The sequence below is a fragment of the Wyeomyia smithii genome, chromosome 3, assembly GCF_029784165.1.
Source record: "Wyeomyia smithii strain HCP4-BCI-WySm-NY-G18 chromosome 3, ASM2978416v1, whole genome shotgun sequence".
Taxonomy (NCBI): domain Eukaryota; kingdom Metazoa; phylum Arthropoda; class Insecta; order Diptera; family Culicidae; genus Wyeomyia; species Wyeomyia smithii.
In genome coordinates, this window is record NC_073696.1 from 76,399,229 (window position 1) to 76,414,677 (window position 15,449).

The window sequence follows — 15,449 nt, forward strand, 5'->3', positions numbered from 1 at the left end:
TTCCATTGCAAAGAAGCCTTCAAATCAACTATCAAACACCGTTTGAATCAAGAAATGGCACGTTTCCAAGGGTTTAACAGTGCCTTCCATTTCGAGGGCAGAACCGTTACAGAAGTAATTGATATTTTCCGTATCCAGTTGGAACAACCGCCAATTAAAATATCCTGGTGAATAATGTATTATTGGCATTTTCATAAAAAAACGTAACATAGAGTGATCTAATTATTGGAGATGGTCGGGTTTCGGGTTTTCGAACCCGAAACCCGAACCCGACGGGTTCAGGTAGGGTTCGGGTTTGAAAATTTTTGAAAGTGTCGGGTACGGGTCGGGTTCGGGTTTGGTGAAAAAAAAAATTCGGGTTCGGGTCGGTTTCGGGTTTGAAAATGCCGGGTTCAGGTCGGGTTTGCGTATGAAAACTCGAAACCCGACTATAAAATCTATGAAATCTCGGGTTCGGGTTTCATGGAAATAAAATTTTCGGGTTCGGGTCCGGTTCAGCTTAGAACGAAAAAAAAAGTTTCGGGTTCGGGTCCGGCTCGGGTTTCGACCGAAAAAAAAAATTCGGGTTTGGGTCGTGTACGGGTTTGAAAAACATCAAACCCGACCATCTCTACTAACTATCGCAATCAACTTGGATGTCGGTTTTAACAAATGAACCCTCAAGCAAGTTATAGTGCAGCTTGCATTCATATTTCAATTACAAGCAAACAATAATTACTTCCTTTCCCTTTCGTCGACCCATAAATGTTAATGAAATTGTTTAAAACAACCCGCCAACCAAGTTAAAATAGAAATTAAATAATATGTTACTTATAATAGTCAGCACTCGAAAATTTTAATCCCAATACAGAAAAATACGTTTAATGAACCATTCGCTGTGTTAAACCTAAACTTGCACCTAAATTTGTCTGCATCGATTTGATTACCACCGCAGACGTCGGATCACTCAGATTAATTTCAAACAAACTTTTTTTCCCATTCAGCTCCCCAGTTTCCAACGAGGGCACTAACGGAGAGGATGTCACCACAGTGACCAGCAACTCGACGCAAACACCGAGCGATCTCAGCCCGCCAAACATGTCCGGTGATGACATGCTGCCGCAAGCCCACCACCAAAATCCCGGCCACTGCATAGCCTCATTTTCAGCCATCAACCGCATGCGACAAAACGCACAGGTAAGCCCAATGCAATCAGTTTTCGATCAGCACTAGTGGAGGTGTTAAAACCCACGTTTCATCGACAGCGTCAGCACCTCTGGCTGCGGGTGAACTCTGATTTATTCATGTCTGTTTTACATTCGAATTTGCTCGTTTCATGCGCTCCGATTCATTCAACACCATTCACACAATCAAATTGGTGCAGCTCTGTGACGTAACCCTGGAGGTTGGAGGTGAAACCATAAATGCACATAAGGTCATACTGGCTTCGGTTTCCCCGTATTTCTATGCGATGTTCAACGGTAAGCATACAGTATCCATTGCAAACAACAGCATAATCTCGGAAAACCAATTGTTATTAACTGCTTGTTCGTTCGAGAAATGGCACACGAGGTTGAGTAATCCCAATATTTGCCGTAGCAATCATCGGGGGACAGAGTTGAAATGAAATTCGTGATAACGTTGCCAGTAAAAACTAATTAAACCGATTTTTTTTACGACTGACCACTGTGTACCGATCGATCAAACGAAGCTTATAATTTGGAATTACACTGTTCCAATTATTTAATCCGACACTAATCCTTACGTATTTCTATTTACCCTCGCTTCCCCCAGACGATATGCTGGAACGAAATAGGGATGTTGTTACACTGCACGACCTCGATCCATCATCGTTGAAGCAGCTAATCGACTATGCTTACAGTGGGGAAATCACCATCACCGAGGAAAATGTTCAGGTAAAAATTTTGTTCTAATGGGCATGCTGTTTTTTTTTTTTTTTTTTTGTTGAAAATGTATGTTCTATTTTCTCGTTTTTTCTTTCGTTACAGGTTTTGCTACCAGCATCCAGCCTGCTGCAGATTCAATCAGTTCGAGAAGCATGTTGCAAGTTTTTGCTCCGTCAGCTTCATCCTTCTAACTGTCTGGGGATACGAAGTTTTGCCGGTGAGTCGCTTTGTACCTATGTTTCTAAATCTGCATTTGTCGCTTCACCAGTGATTTACCTTTCACCCCGAGGAAGACTATAGTTTTACAGCAGAACTTTTTATATATTTATCAGTGTTCTGTATGCTAGCATCCGCCTAGGGAGTTATATCTTTTCATATTTTCGCCGTCAAGAGGAAGTGCTTACCAACAGCATTATGTACTGAAATTCTTTCACTCAGCTCAGTCAATACAAAAAAAAAACAGTCGGTTACACAACACAAATGTTTTTGCTGAATCACAGCTAAGTAACGATTTATGTACTATATTTCTTTTATCATGGGAATGTATAGACCATTTGTTTGACAAGTAATCCAGTTTCCAGTTTGATATTCCCAGGTTCAGTAATCTGATTCTGCACACTTAAAAAATTTCGCCGAATCTTGGCATTGTTTGTGCCGAATCTTGGCATTGTCATCTGACTCTATACTGCTGTGAATCAGGTAGTTTTCTTTCAAAAGATAAATTATAAGCTCGATGAGTTTTAGTAAGTAAAGAAATTTATTCATACTAAATCTTGAATACCTATCTTTATCTTGCTCGCCAGTAGGGCATTGAGCTAAACATCTAATCTAAAATTACGTCTAATGCCTATCCCTAAAACAAATAAAATATTGTATTCACACGATTTGAAACTACACTTTTTGAGTTCCAGCCACTTCCCCCAAACTGTACTACATTTTTTTCGGCTACCGGATTGTAAACATTTGTAATTTGCACAAATTTCAGCCAAACTCGTATCCGACTCCTGTTTGCTCACCCGTAACACGCATAAATTTGCACTAAGCAAAATGGCGGCAACTCGTTCATGAGAATGACAGCTGTATTGCCGAAACACGGCAACGAGTAAAATTTGTGCCGAGATACCAGTAATGTTTTTGCTGACCTCGGCATCAACAGTGTTTAACGATAAATTCTGCAAAAAATAGAGACGAGATTCGTCAAGCTTAGTTTTTTGGACGAAGTCTCGGCAAAATGATCTGACAACTGTCGGCAACCGGCATTTTTTTGCTGAAATACCGGTTGAATCCAAAGTTGCCGAGTGAACTCGGATGTTTTTTTGCCGAGCTCGAGATCCAGTTTTAAGTGTGTGGTAATTAATGACCGAAAAAAGTCAACATTTGTGACGCAATTTTTGCAACGGTCACAATATAATCCTTTGGTCACTGGGTCGGCTAGATCGTTACATGTATTTATATTGTTAATAGTTTAAGTGTAAAAATTGTTGTCAGTAAATGTTTAAGCTAAAATTATTTGTCAACGCTCCATAGTTTTATGTTTGAGTTATGTTTAATTTTTGCTTAATAGCCACGGGTGGTGTCATTAGAGTTAAGGTTTGTAAATATTCGATTCATTTGGTCAAACGTCATTTTTTCTCTTTAATATTATATATATTTAAATTTGCGTTTCTCGTAATTAAAAAAAAAATATGATGCTAAAAATCTATTAAATAAATTTTCATGTAACTAAATTTAAAATAAAATATGTATTGGTAAAACGAAACAAGCGTTAGTATACAAAACAAAATGTATGTGTTCTAAAATTAGAATAAAATTCTATGTTCAACCCTGACACCAACCCAAACAAAAACGATAAAAAAATTGTAAACCCTTAAACTCTGATACGGCGAGAAGGACAGGGCGGTGCGATGCGAGGCAGGGAGGGTCTGCGATGGAAAGCGGACTGTTAAGGGATAAAAGGGGGCGGACAACAGACTCTCGCTCTCTTGATAATATTTCACCCGGAGGTGTAAGTTGTGTGTGGCCAACCAAGGCAAGTTATTCGACAAAGTTAGTGTCGTGTGTGCTCGAAAACGCCATTTCGTTCGTTGGCGGTACTTTTACGCCATTTTGGGACATCAAGCCTATGCAACCAACCGGTGGGAAGAAATTCATCGTGCCCGCAACTCCTCCGGTGAATTGGCTGCTCGTCATTAGGCCAATATTCGCCAGTAAATCCAGCAATCATCGGCCGTTCGTCATCAGGCCAAGACTGGCTGAAAATCCGAGATTTCCTGTACCTGAAGCGGGACGCCGCTGCGTCCGTTGCATCACGGAGACAACTTCAACAACGAGCATCGATCATCGTTCCGGAGCCCCCTCGCATCCCTTCAGTCGACCAACCAGCCCAGCAGCCAACAGCACGCGGTGTGCTGAAGCAACGATTTTTCATCAATATGCGCAAGTAAAATTTACCCCACTTACTAACAATAGTGTTTAATACAAACAGTTTAAAATAAACATGTCTGGTCTAGTAACGAAATTTAACTGTTTTTTCTAAGTTCTTTGCTTGTTTCTGCTTGAAATATTCGTTAAATTTTCACTCAGTGACCATAGGTGGGTTGAAAGTCCGCCCAGTGAATTATCCACCAGGAGACCAAAAGTGACGACCCAGAGCGGGCAAGTATTCGAGTCGCGAAAACGTACGAGAAATTGTAGTAGAAGTCACTCAAAACGTAACAATTGGCGCCCAACGCAAAATTTGATAAAAAGTGATTTACTTCCTAGACCAGAAGTAAATCCCTTTTTAGATGGTCTCCTGGGGAAAATTCATTAAACTATCGTTTTATTCATTGTCATCAGATTGATATAAAAATTCGAAATTTAATCAGAAAAAGTGGTTTATGAAAAAATCAGAATCGTTGCGAGTGATGATAAATCCGTTGTGTCAAGTGCCGTCAGAACCGCGTCAGGTTGAGTAGAAGTGTCAGATATAGTTATCGTTTATATCGCTTCGATAGAAATGTCAATCGCCGTTTGATCATTTGTTTCGCTGGTAGCATTTTTCGTAGGAAATTAAATTGAATTTGGTTTTTCTATACTCTTCAAGCAAAAGTTTGATAATCTCATAGGGTTTAATATTTCGAAATAGGGTGAAAAATTGCAGCGCTTTTAAGAATTTCGTAGGTTTAAATTAATCATTTGGATATGGCTGTTGCACGTCTGACATTTGATCAGGCAAGTGAGTTGTTGTTTGGGTGGTATTATGCTATGAGAGTGGATTTTTTGACTGATGAGGAGTTAGACCATGAACTAATCTCCCGCGCAGTAAATATTTCTCCGAGTCTCGACAAACCACGTAAACGAAAATGGTTAAAAGAGCAACTAAAGAAGGAAAAGGAGGGAAGTAGTGATAAATGTTTACGGATCTTGGGCGATCCAAATCAAGAGCTGAAGCAATGTATGGCCAAGCTTACTGATTTGAAAACTAACTTAGAGATAAATACGAGTGAAGAGGAAAATAGAATTTTATATACACGGATGCTACACTTATGTATTCGCATGTTAACAGCTTTAACCGACTCACGGGGCTCGCCCAATCTGCATGGGCAAATACAAAATACGATTGTAGAACTAGCTGAGAATTTAGAGACTGTCTTTGGTAACAATATCGTATCGCAGATGATTCCTAATGATCCCGTTCCGACTGATGAGAATTTAGATTCTACTGATAGTCCTGACCTCACCGATGATGATCGAATAGATTCGCGCGCGATTGAATTTAATAAAGATGATTGGGCACGGTTTTATGCTTTACAAGCTAGAATTACGGAGTTAGAGACCGAATTGGCACGAGTTAAAGTCACCAAGAATGCAGTTACTCAAACTGTAAATGACGAAGGGGAAATTGCGGACGGTTTACGTCCCGATTCACATAAAATAAATCCTTTTCCTTTCTCCCGAAATCACCATCCGGTTTCCAATGGTCCTGACAACACAATTCCCAATCAAAATTCAAATCCCATCCTAAGACAAACAGTTCCCGATAACCCCCACATTCTTCAAAGTTCTCTACATCACCCTTACTATCCTTATTTCTCGAATCCTAATCCTTTTAGGGTCTCTGCTTATCCACACTTTTCAAATATTCCAGAGTATCCTGTAAGATCCAGCATTCCAAATCCTGCCCAATATTCCTCCGCTATGCCCAACTTACCTCATCCTAATCCCAACTTACCCTCGATGCCAAATCGACACACACTACCCGTCTCAAAATGGAACGTAGCCAAGTATGGTGGCGATGATCAAGGCTGGAAACTAAACGAGTTCTTAGAACTAGTTCACGCACTTGCGCAAGCCGAACATGTATCTGAAACCGAACTTTTCGAATCAGCGATTCATTTATTCGCTAATTCTGCCCTTAAGTGGTATATGACACAGAGAGCAACCGGTAGACTGCTTAATTGGCAGCATTTAGTATTCGAACTCAAACGCACATTCATGCATCCAGAGCTCGACGCCTGGATAAAGAAGAAAATTTACCACCGACTTCAGCAGAGAAATGAATCATTTCACGAATTCTACTTTGAAGTCGAAAAACTATTTCGCACAATGAATGTACAAATCCCCGAATACGAAAAACTACAAATTTTACTTCAAAATATACGACCGGACTACAAACGTGCCCTAGCGTTCACTCCGATCGTAGACTTATTCTCGCTGGTTTCAGCTGCTCAAAAGTTAGATTCGATCAACTTTTCATCTTACCATAAATTTTTAGGGAACGAAAGGACGGTGCAAATTGTCGAAGATACGAGTTCCAAATCTAAAAAGAAAGACAAACAGCAACCACAGACTCAGAAAAGTATCGCGCAAGCGGCAGTTAGTTCGCAGCCCGGCCACATCAAGCAGTATCCAAAGTCACTGGCGCAAAGTAACTCCCGATTTAATCAGTCTTCCAAAAATAATCAACAAACAGTAAACTCACAAGAAAAACCGAATTCCTCGAATAGTTCCTCTAGGCCCGAGCCCATTGCGGGACCTTCAGGACCCCAAAAACAGTTCAACCTAGAAAACCTGGTGAACGCACACGTACCGCCAGCTAGTAACACCTGCTTTAATTGCGGCCGAGCCGGACATCATATGGCTATGTGCCGGCAGCAACGCAATATCTTTTGTAGCTTGTGTGGACTTCGCGGTTTTCCAACAAATTATTGCCCCTACTGTTTAAAAAACGGTCCGCGCGCGACCCAAAATCGCGGTTCGCAAAGTACAGACGCGTAAAACATACTTACCTTGAAGCGAGTAATCCACCACCGTTCTGGATACCCGCGAACGATGCTTCGCATCTTGACACTTCAGAAACTTTGCACATTTCTTACCCGGTAGCGAATGACAACCGACCGTTCGTTAACATAAAAATTTATGAATATTCGTTACACGCGCTTCTGGATAGCGGTAGTAACTATACCCTGATTAGTGAAACCGTTTATTCAAAGCTCAGTAACAAAAAGTTACAGCAACCGTTCAAAAGGGTAACTCTACGATCTGCTAGTGGAGATGAGCTTAACATCCTAGGGCAAGCTCAACTTCCATTTAACTTTAAAGGGAGCATTAAAATGATACCTACCTTAGTGATCAAAAACCTTTCTATTAATTGTATCTGTGGAATGGATTTTTGGAACCGCTTCAAAATTCAACCGATTATGCAAAAGGAAATAAAGGAAACACTACTGACTACGATTGACGAGACATCAAACCAGGAGTCCGCTTCAATATTAAACGAGACAGAAATCGCTGCTATCGAAAACGTTAGAAAAATGTTTCTGCCTGCTAGAGAGGGAGAGTTAACTCTGGCTAAGGGGGCAGAACATAAAATAGTTTTAGGAGAAGAGTGGAAAAACAAACCACCCGTGCGACAATTCCCATATGTAATGTCCCCCAAGACGCAAGAACTTGTCGCGGTGGAACTTAACCGTCTGCTTGATCTCGGAATCATTGAACGAAGCTCTTCGGATTGGTCATTGAACTGTGTGCCGGTGATCAAACCGAACAAAGTTAGATTATGCCTTGATGCCCGTAAGATCAACGAAAGAACCGTTAGAGATGCGTACCCGTTACCCCATCCTGGGCGAATCCTGGGACAGCTTCCGGAGGCGAGGTATTTATCCACGATAGACCTCTCCGAAGCTTTCCTACAGGTGCCCTTAGAGAAGCAATCACGGAAATATACCGCCTTTAGTGTGCAAGGGAAAGGGTTGTTTCAATACACCCGAATGCCTTTTGGGCTGATTAACAGCCCTGCTACTTTAGCAAGACTAATGGACAAGGTTCTTGGCCATGGCGTACTTGAACCGCACGTTTTCGTGTATCTGGACGATATCGTCGTAGTCACGGAAACGTTCGAGCAACATTTGCGTCTGCTCAAAGAGATTGCCCATCGGCTGAGAGAGGCAAATCTAAGCATAAATCTGGAGAAATCCAAGTTCGGGGTGTCTGAAATCCCATTCCTAGGTTATCTCCTGAGTGTTAACGGTCTTAGTGTCAATCCTGACAAAATTCGTCCGATCGTAGAATACGAAAGGCCTAATACCATAACAAAACTAAGGAGATTCCTAGGAATGGCCAATTACTACCGACGGTTCATTCCCGGGTTCAGCGGGGTGACCTCTGCTCTGACGGATCTCCTACAGAGCAAGACTAAAAACATTCAGTGGAATAATGCTGCTGAGGAAGCATTTTGCGTTATCAAAGAGCTACTGATCTCGTCACCCGTCCTGGGCAGCCCGGATTTCAGTAGGGAGTTTACAATCCAAACGGACGCGAGTGACGTGGCAATTGCGGGAGTGCTTACACAAGAACACGAGGGAGAGGAACGCGTTATTTCCTACTATTCGCATAAATTAACGACGCCACAAAAGAATTATCATGCCGCAGAAAAGGAAGCGTTGGCGGCCATCCTTTCCATCGATGCTTTTAGAGGGTACGTTGAAGGGTATCATTTCACCCTGATAACCGACTCCTCCGCACTAACCCATATCTTGACCACAAAGTGGAAGGTAGGTTCAAGGTGTAGTCGGTGGGCGTTAAATTTACAGCAGTTCGACATGTCTGTACGGCATCGCAAAGGCAAAGAAAACATAGTGCCTGATGCACTTTCTCGAAGTATCGCTGCGGTTACCGACTCTCCGTGGTTCACTAACATGCTCGATAAAGTGTCCAACCGACCCGATGATTTTGTAGATTTCAAAGTTGACGGTAGTAAATTGTTTAAATTTGTCTCCATACCTGAAATTCATGATTCGCGGTTCGAGTGGAAGCAAATTCCGCCTCCATCAGACATCGAAACGATTTTGAAAAGATGCCATGACGATGTTTTTCATCCCGGTTACGAAAAAACTGTAGGGCGGATCCGACAGCGGTATTATTGGCCAAAAATGGCTAATGAAGTACGAAAATACGTCCAACAGTGCGGTGTATGCAAGGAAGTAAAGGCCACTTCTGTCCCTGTAGTGCCAGAAATGGGAAAGATGAAAATTGCCACTCGACCCTGGCAGATAATTTCGGTGGATTTTATCGGTCCTTTACCACGCAGTCGTCGCGGTAATCAACACTTGTTGGTTGTCTGCGATTATTTTTCCAAGTGGGTGATGATCCACCCCACTAAAAATGTCAGCAGTGCACCGATGTGCACGGTCTTAAGAGACCAGTGGTTCCTTCGTAATTCCGTCCCGGAAATTATAATTTCGGACAACGGTAGTAGCTTCGTGTCCAAGGAGTTCAAAAGTTTGTTAGATCGGTTCCAAATCACGCATTGGTTGAACACACGGTATCACTCCCAGGCCAACCCTGTGGAGCGCGTAAACCGTACAATCAACGCAGCTATCCGCACCTACGTAAGAGAAGATCAACGTCTGTGGGACACACGAGTCTCCGAAATTGAGATGGCACTTAACACTAGTGTGCATACTTCGACAAGTTTCACTCCGTTTTTTATAACACACGGACATGAATTTTTCGAAGCGGGAATCGACCACAAACTAGAACGCACTAACGAAAAATTAACTCCCGAGCAACTGCACGAACGTCGTGAGAAAATGTTTAATCGCATCTTCGAGACCGTACGCAAAAATCTTGATAAGGCACATGCATCATCTCAGCATCGGTACAATTTACGCAGCCGCCGGTTCGCGAAATCGTTCGTTGAAGGACAGTTGGTATATCGTAAAAATATGAAACCGTCCAGCGCAGCGAATAATTATAACTCGAAGTACGGGCCACAGTATCTACCGTGCCGAGTGAAGGCAAAGCTAGGCTCTTCCTCCTATGAGTTAGAGGATCTGACCGGAAAAAGTCTCGGCGTTTGGCCAGCGGTACATTTGAAACCCGGTTGACTCGAAAAACTTCGCGAATATGTTCTCCGTGTCAAAAAAAAAAAAAAAAAAAATCATCGTGTATTCTTGGTTTCTTGGTGAAAATTAGATTTTCCTCTACGCTCAGTTTGCCGTCATTGCTTCATCCATCCAATTTTCGGTACTTGTTTTGGATCCTTTATTCGTTTAACCCTACAAAAAAGAAAAAAACTAACTATTATGCAGTTATACTTACCAAAATTCCTTTTTCACTCCGTTCTTTGCTGGAGCGAGTAACCACGTTTGTAGATCGAGTCGAGATTCATGTTGAGAAAATTTTGACAGTACCAGATAACATGTAAACATTTAGTCGACTATGGTAGGTTGTGTTTGACTATGAGGTAGTCTGCGCACGTACGCAGCAAAGTCGACTATGCACTCTCATTTGTGAATAGTAACATTCTGCGTACTTCTGCTTTTTTCCTCATTAGTTGAGGGAGTTTTGAAGCTCGTGAAGAGTGAACTAGATCACATTGTGTATCCTGTTTCTGATACGAATAATAATAAAAATAATAATTATAGGGCGCCCTAGCATAATAGCTGCACAACAACAAATAGGTTACTAGTTTCGGTTGGAAAGTGTATTTGTGTGAAAGAGAGAATAAGGTTGTTGTGTGTGTGTGTAGAAGAATGAATGAGATGAATGAGTGAACAAGTGGAAGTGGTTTTGGGTGTGAAGTGTAAATGGAAAAAGAGAATGAATGAGATGAATGATATAATGGCGAACGTAGTGTTGAATGCGATATAAGAATGTGGAATAATATGAATGACATGAGACCGCGTGAGCGAGATAGGATTAAAACAAAAAATTATAGTGTGGTCCAAATAAAATAAAGTTTGCGACAAAAGAGATAGAAAAAACAAATGATGTTTAGTTGTAATTAAATTGAGTAAGGTAAAACGGTACTATTTGGCATTTCTACTCAACATGATAAGCGGCGGCGGGAAAGGCGGTTATCTGACGCAACTGCTAGATTCGAAACGAATTAAACCATTTATACTGATAGTTGGAGAGTTTTGATTGATTCTGATTTTGACACTTTTCGGATAGAGTATTTGGGTGGCCAGGCTCACCGCTGTAGTGCCCAATACAACTCGTTGGAAAGAGCTCCTCTGGCCTTCGGACAAATCATTCAACGAGTAGTACTGGTACTGCAGAGGAAGTAGTCGCATCTGAGGAGGATGGACAGGCTCACTGCTTTAGGATCAGGCGATTCGTGAGAAAGAGCTCCTCTGGCCTACGGAAAAATCATCTCACGAATGGAGCTGGAACTGAAGGAAAAGTAGTCGCATCTGAGGAGGATGGACAGGCTCACTGTTCTAGTATCACACAATTAATGGGAAAGAGCTCCTCTGGCCTTCGGAAAAATCATCCCTGAAATTGCACTGAAACTGGAAGAGAAGTAGTCGCATCTGACGCTGACTGAAGGTGGACAGGCTCACTGTCTTAGCATCTTACAATAGGTGGGAAAGAGATCCTCTGATTGCCATGAAAAATCATCCCACAAATTGCACAGACGCTAAGAGAGAAGTAGTCGCATCAGAAGTCGATACTCGAAAAAAAAAAAACTTCCAGTTTTTTTTTTTATCCGGTTCCGGGAAAATTGTGACGCAATTTTTGCAACGGTCACAATATAATCCTTTGGTCACTGGGTCGGCTAGATCGTTACATGTATTTATATTGTTAATAGTTTAAGTGTAAAAATTGTTGTCAGTAAATGTTTAAGCTAAAATTATTTGTCAACGCTCCATAGTTTTATGTTTGAGTTATGTTTAATTTTTGCTTAATAGCCACGGGTGGTGTCATTAGAGTTAAGGTTTGTAAATATTCGATTCATTTGGTCAAACGTCATTTTTTCTCTTTAATATTATATATATTTAAATTTGCGTTTCTCGTAATTAAAAAAAAAATATGATGCTAAAAATCTATTAAATAAATTTTCATGTAACTAAATTTAAAATAAAATATGTATTGGTAAAACGAAACAAGCGTTAGTATACAAAACAAAATGCATGTGTTCTAAAATTAGAATAAAATTCTATATTCAACCCTGACACCAACCCAAACAAAAACGATAAAAAAATTGTAAACCCTTAAACTCTGATACGGCGAGAAGGACAGGGCGGTGCGATGCGAGGCAGGGAGGGTCTGCGATGGAAAGCGGACTGTTAAGGGATAAAAGGGGGCGGACAACAGACTCTCGCTCTCTTGATAATATTTCACCCGGAGGTGTAAGTTGTGTGTGGCCAACCAAGGCAAGTTATTCGACAAAGTTAGTGTCGTGTGTGCTCGAAAACGCCATTTCGTTCGTTGGCGGTACTTTTACGCCATTTTGGGACATCAAGCCTATGCAACCAACCGGTGGGAAGAAATTCATCGTGCCCGCAACTCCTCCGGTGAATTGGCTGCTCGTCATTAGGCCAATATTCGCCAGTAAATCCAGCAATCATCGGCCGTTCGTCATCAGGCCAAGACTGGCTGAAAATCCGAGATTTCCTGTACCTGAAGCGGGACGCCACTGCGTCCGTTGCATCACGGAGACAACTTCAACAACGAGCATCGATCATCGTTCCGGAGCCCCCTCGCATCCCTTCAGTCGACCAACCAGCCCAGCAGCCAACAGCACGCGGTGTGCTGAAGCAACGATTTTTCATCAATATGCGCAAGTAAAATTTACCCCACTTACTAACAATAGTGTTTAATACAAACAGTTTAAAATAAACATGTCTGGTCTAGTAACGAAATTTAACTGTTTTTTCTAAGTTCTTTGCTTGTTTCTGCTTGAAATATTCGTTAAATTTTCACTCAGTGACCATAGGTGGGTTGAAAGTCCGCCCAGTGAATTATCCACCAGGAGACCAAAAGTGACGACCCAGAGCGGGCAAGTATTCGAGTCGCGAAAACGTACGAGAAATTGTAGTAGAAGTTACTCAAAACGTAACACATTTAATCTTCCACGAATTTTAAACCTTTTGAGTTTTTTTTTCAGTAAAAAAATCTAACATAGAAAGAATCATTTAACTTCACTTGTCCGTTCCAACTTACTTTTATTTATATACAGAATGTCCCATAAAAATGCGAAAGTTTTTAATACTTATTTTTGGGCAGCTTTAAACATTATTTCTACTGTTTTGATGCGTGTGTGTAATCATCTGACTCTATACTCTGAGACGATGTAAACAAAACAGTGGTTCGCAAAGAACAAAGTTGAGAATCAAACAACTACGGCTGGAGCGCTCGAAACTTGTGGTGTCAGTATTAAAAAAGAAGCATACCATCGTATTATCCGATTAGAGAATGTTTATCATCGATCGATCTAACACACGTACAGACAGGTTTATTTTGCCGAAGAAGATTGAGGATATTCCAAAGAACGTGAAATTCAAGTTTACAACTAAACATCCGGCCGGATTCATGGTTTTCGGAGCAGTTTCGTTCAATGGCCGATTAATACCGAGTTGTTCTTGAACATTTTGAAGGATCACGATCTACCATGGATGAAGACCTACTTTGGAGCACGCCAACACGTCGTTTTCCAACAGGACGGGGCACCGTGTCATACCTCAAAAAGGACTCAAGCGTGGCTGAAGCAAAACGTGGAATTTTGGTCAAAGGATATTTGGTCTCCTAGCAGCCCGGACTTGAACCCTTTGAATTACACAATATTGGCATATGTTGTTAATAAACGATTTTCAAAATAAAATTATGATTTTTTGTATCATTTTCTATGAAAAAACACTTATTTGTAACTGAGGTGTGGATTTTCGCATTTTTTGGGACGTACTGTACAGTGCCTCCACAGTCATGGGTCAGCTACAATTATGGGTCACTTTTACGCAAATATGTCTATTCTCACGAAACTGAACAGTTTTCATTAGCAGTGGTATTTTTTATAACTCACTTGTAACCTCATTTATACGACTAAAATAATTTAAAGTTGAAAATGTCACTAAAAACTATAATTCTGCTCGGTGCAATAAGTGAAGTGACCCATAATTGTGATAATGTTACATTTTGCGGTGCACAATTGTGGGTCAGTCCATATTTTGGCTATTTTTATTACTTTTACATGGTAATGCATCAAGACTTAATAAAATAACTAATTATCAAGCTTTTACAACAATAAAATAACTTGCATTATGTATTTTGACGATTTTATCGACTAAATGATTTTGGATGCCAAAAGTGACCCATAATTGTGTCTTTTGCTATGTGAGTGATATTTTTCTTCCCAACCGATTCACACGCATCAACTGCAGTGAAACTATCTGTAAATCGAAAGTACACATCAGAACACAGAGATAGATAGTAAAACTTTCGTTGTTGATAATTTTTACGATTTTATATTTATTTTTGAAAATTCAGACAACACGTTGACTGACCCATAATTGTAGAGGGACTGTATAAATAGATTACAAAATAAGATTACAAAAGTCCTTCCAATATATCCAAAATGCGTAGACTCCTTCGTTAAAGATCACAGTGAACCAGTCTAACAGAGTTTTGTAGCAGCATTCCGGCGTGCGAATATTCTCTGGTGGTGTCGTTTGAACCTAGACCCAATTGATCTAACTCAAGACCTAGCGAACTCCGAAGTGTTTTTACACAAAATCTAAGTTGGTAAAATTACACAATAGTCTGCAAAACAAATTTTTTAGAATTTAATGCAACCGGGGATTTGTGCAATACACGTTATAGTACAGGATAATCTTCGTTTATTTCACGCTCGAAAATCCGGTGAAAGAATATATCATTCATCATTCAGCGATTTGACGATACTGCAAACTCGTTTGACTCTTTGATTTTAAACCAGCACAAGCTTCTGTTTTTCTTCTCTTAAAAAAAAGCTTTATTGGAACACTGGACCTTATTCTTGTAATCACCAATCGTAGTGAGAAAGAAGCAAATTGTTTTGCGATTCTCACAGTCTTCTTCTTCTGTTTTTATGGTGACAGATCATTGAGATCCTATGTAGAATCCAGAATACGTCTCCACAAAACTCGGTCTTGGGCTGCTACTTTCCAGTCTGCCCTTACACCCGCTGCTCTGGCATCCTAGTCAACAGCACATATCCAGCGCGTGCGAGGTCTGCCTCGAAGTCGTCGGCCTTTATCCGGTTCTCTGCTAAATATTATCTTTGCCGGTCGCTCATCCGCCATCCGTGCTACGTGGCCA

At 40.9% G+C, this 15,449-nt stretch overlaps 1 protein-coding gene across 3 annotated transcripts in view; it reads left to right on the forward strand.

Moving 5' to 3' along the window:
- Positions 1–15,449, forward strand: part of LOC129729339 (kelch-like protein 17) — an 83,779-nt gene that overhangs the window by 49,854 nt on the left and 18,476 nt on the right. For all 3 annotated transcript variants that reach the window (XM_055687851.1, XM_055687854.1, XM_055687853.1), the window contains exons 3-6: positions 984–1,176; positions 1,364–1,460; positions 1,774–1,895; positions 1,989–2,103. In XM_055687851.1, coding sequence (XP_055543826.1) covers positions 984–1,176; positions 1,364–1,460; positions 1,774–1,895; positions 1,989–2,103 — 527 coding nt within the window. The remainder of the gene's footprint in view (positions 1–983; positions 1,177–1,363; positions 1,461–1,773; positions 1,896–1,988; positions 2,104–15,449) is intronic.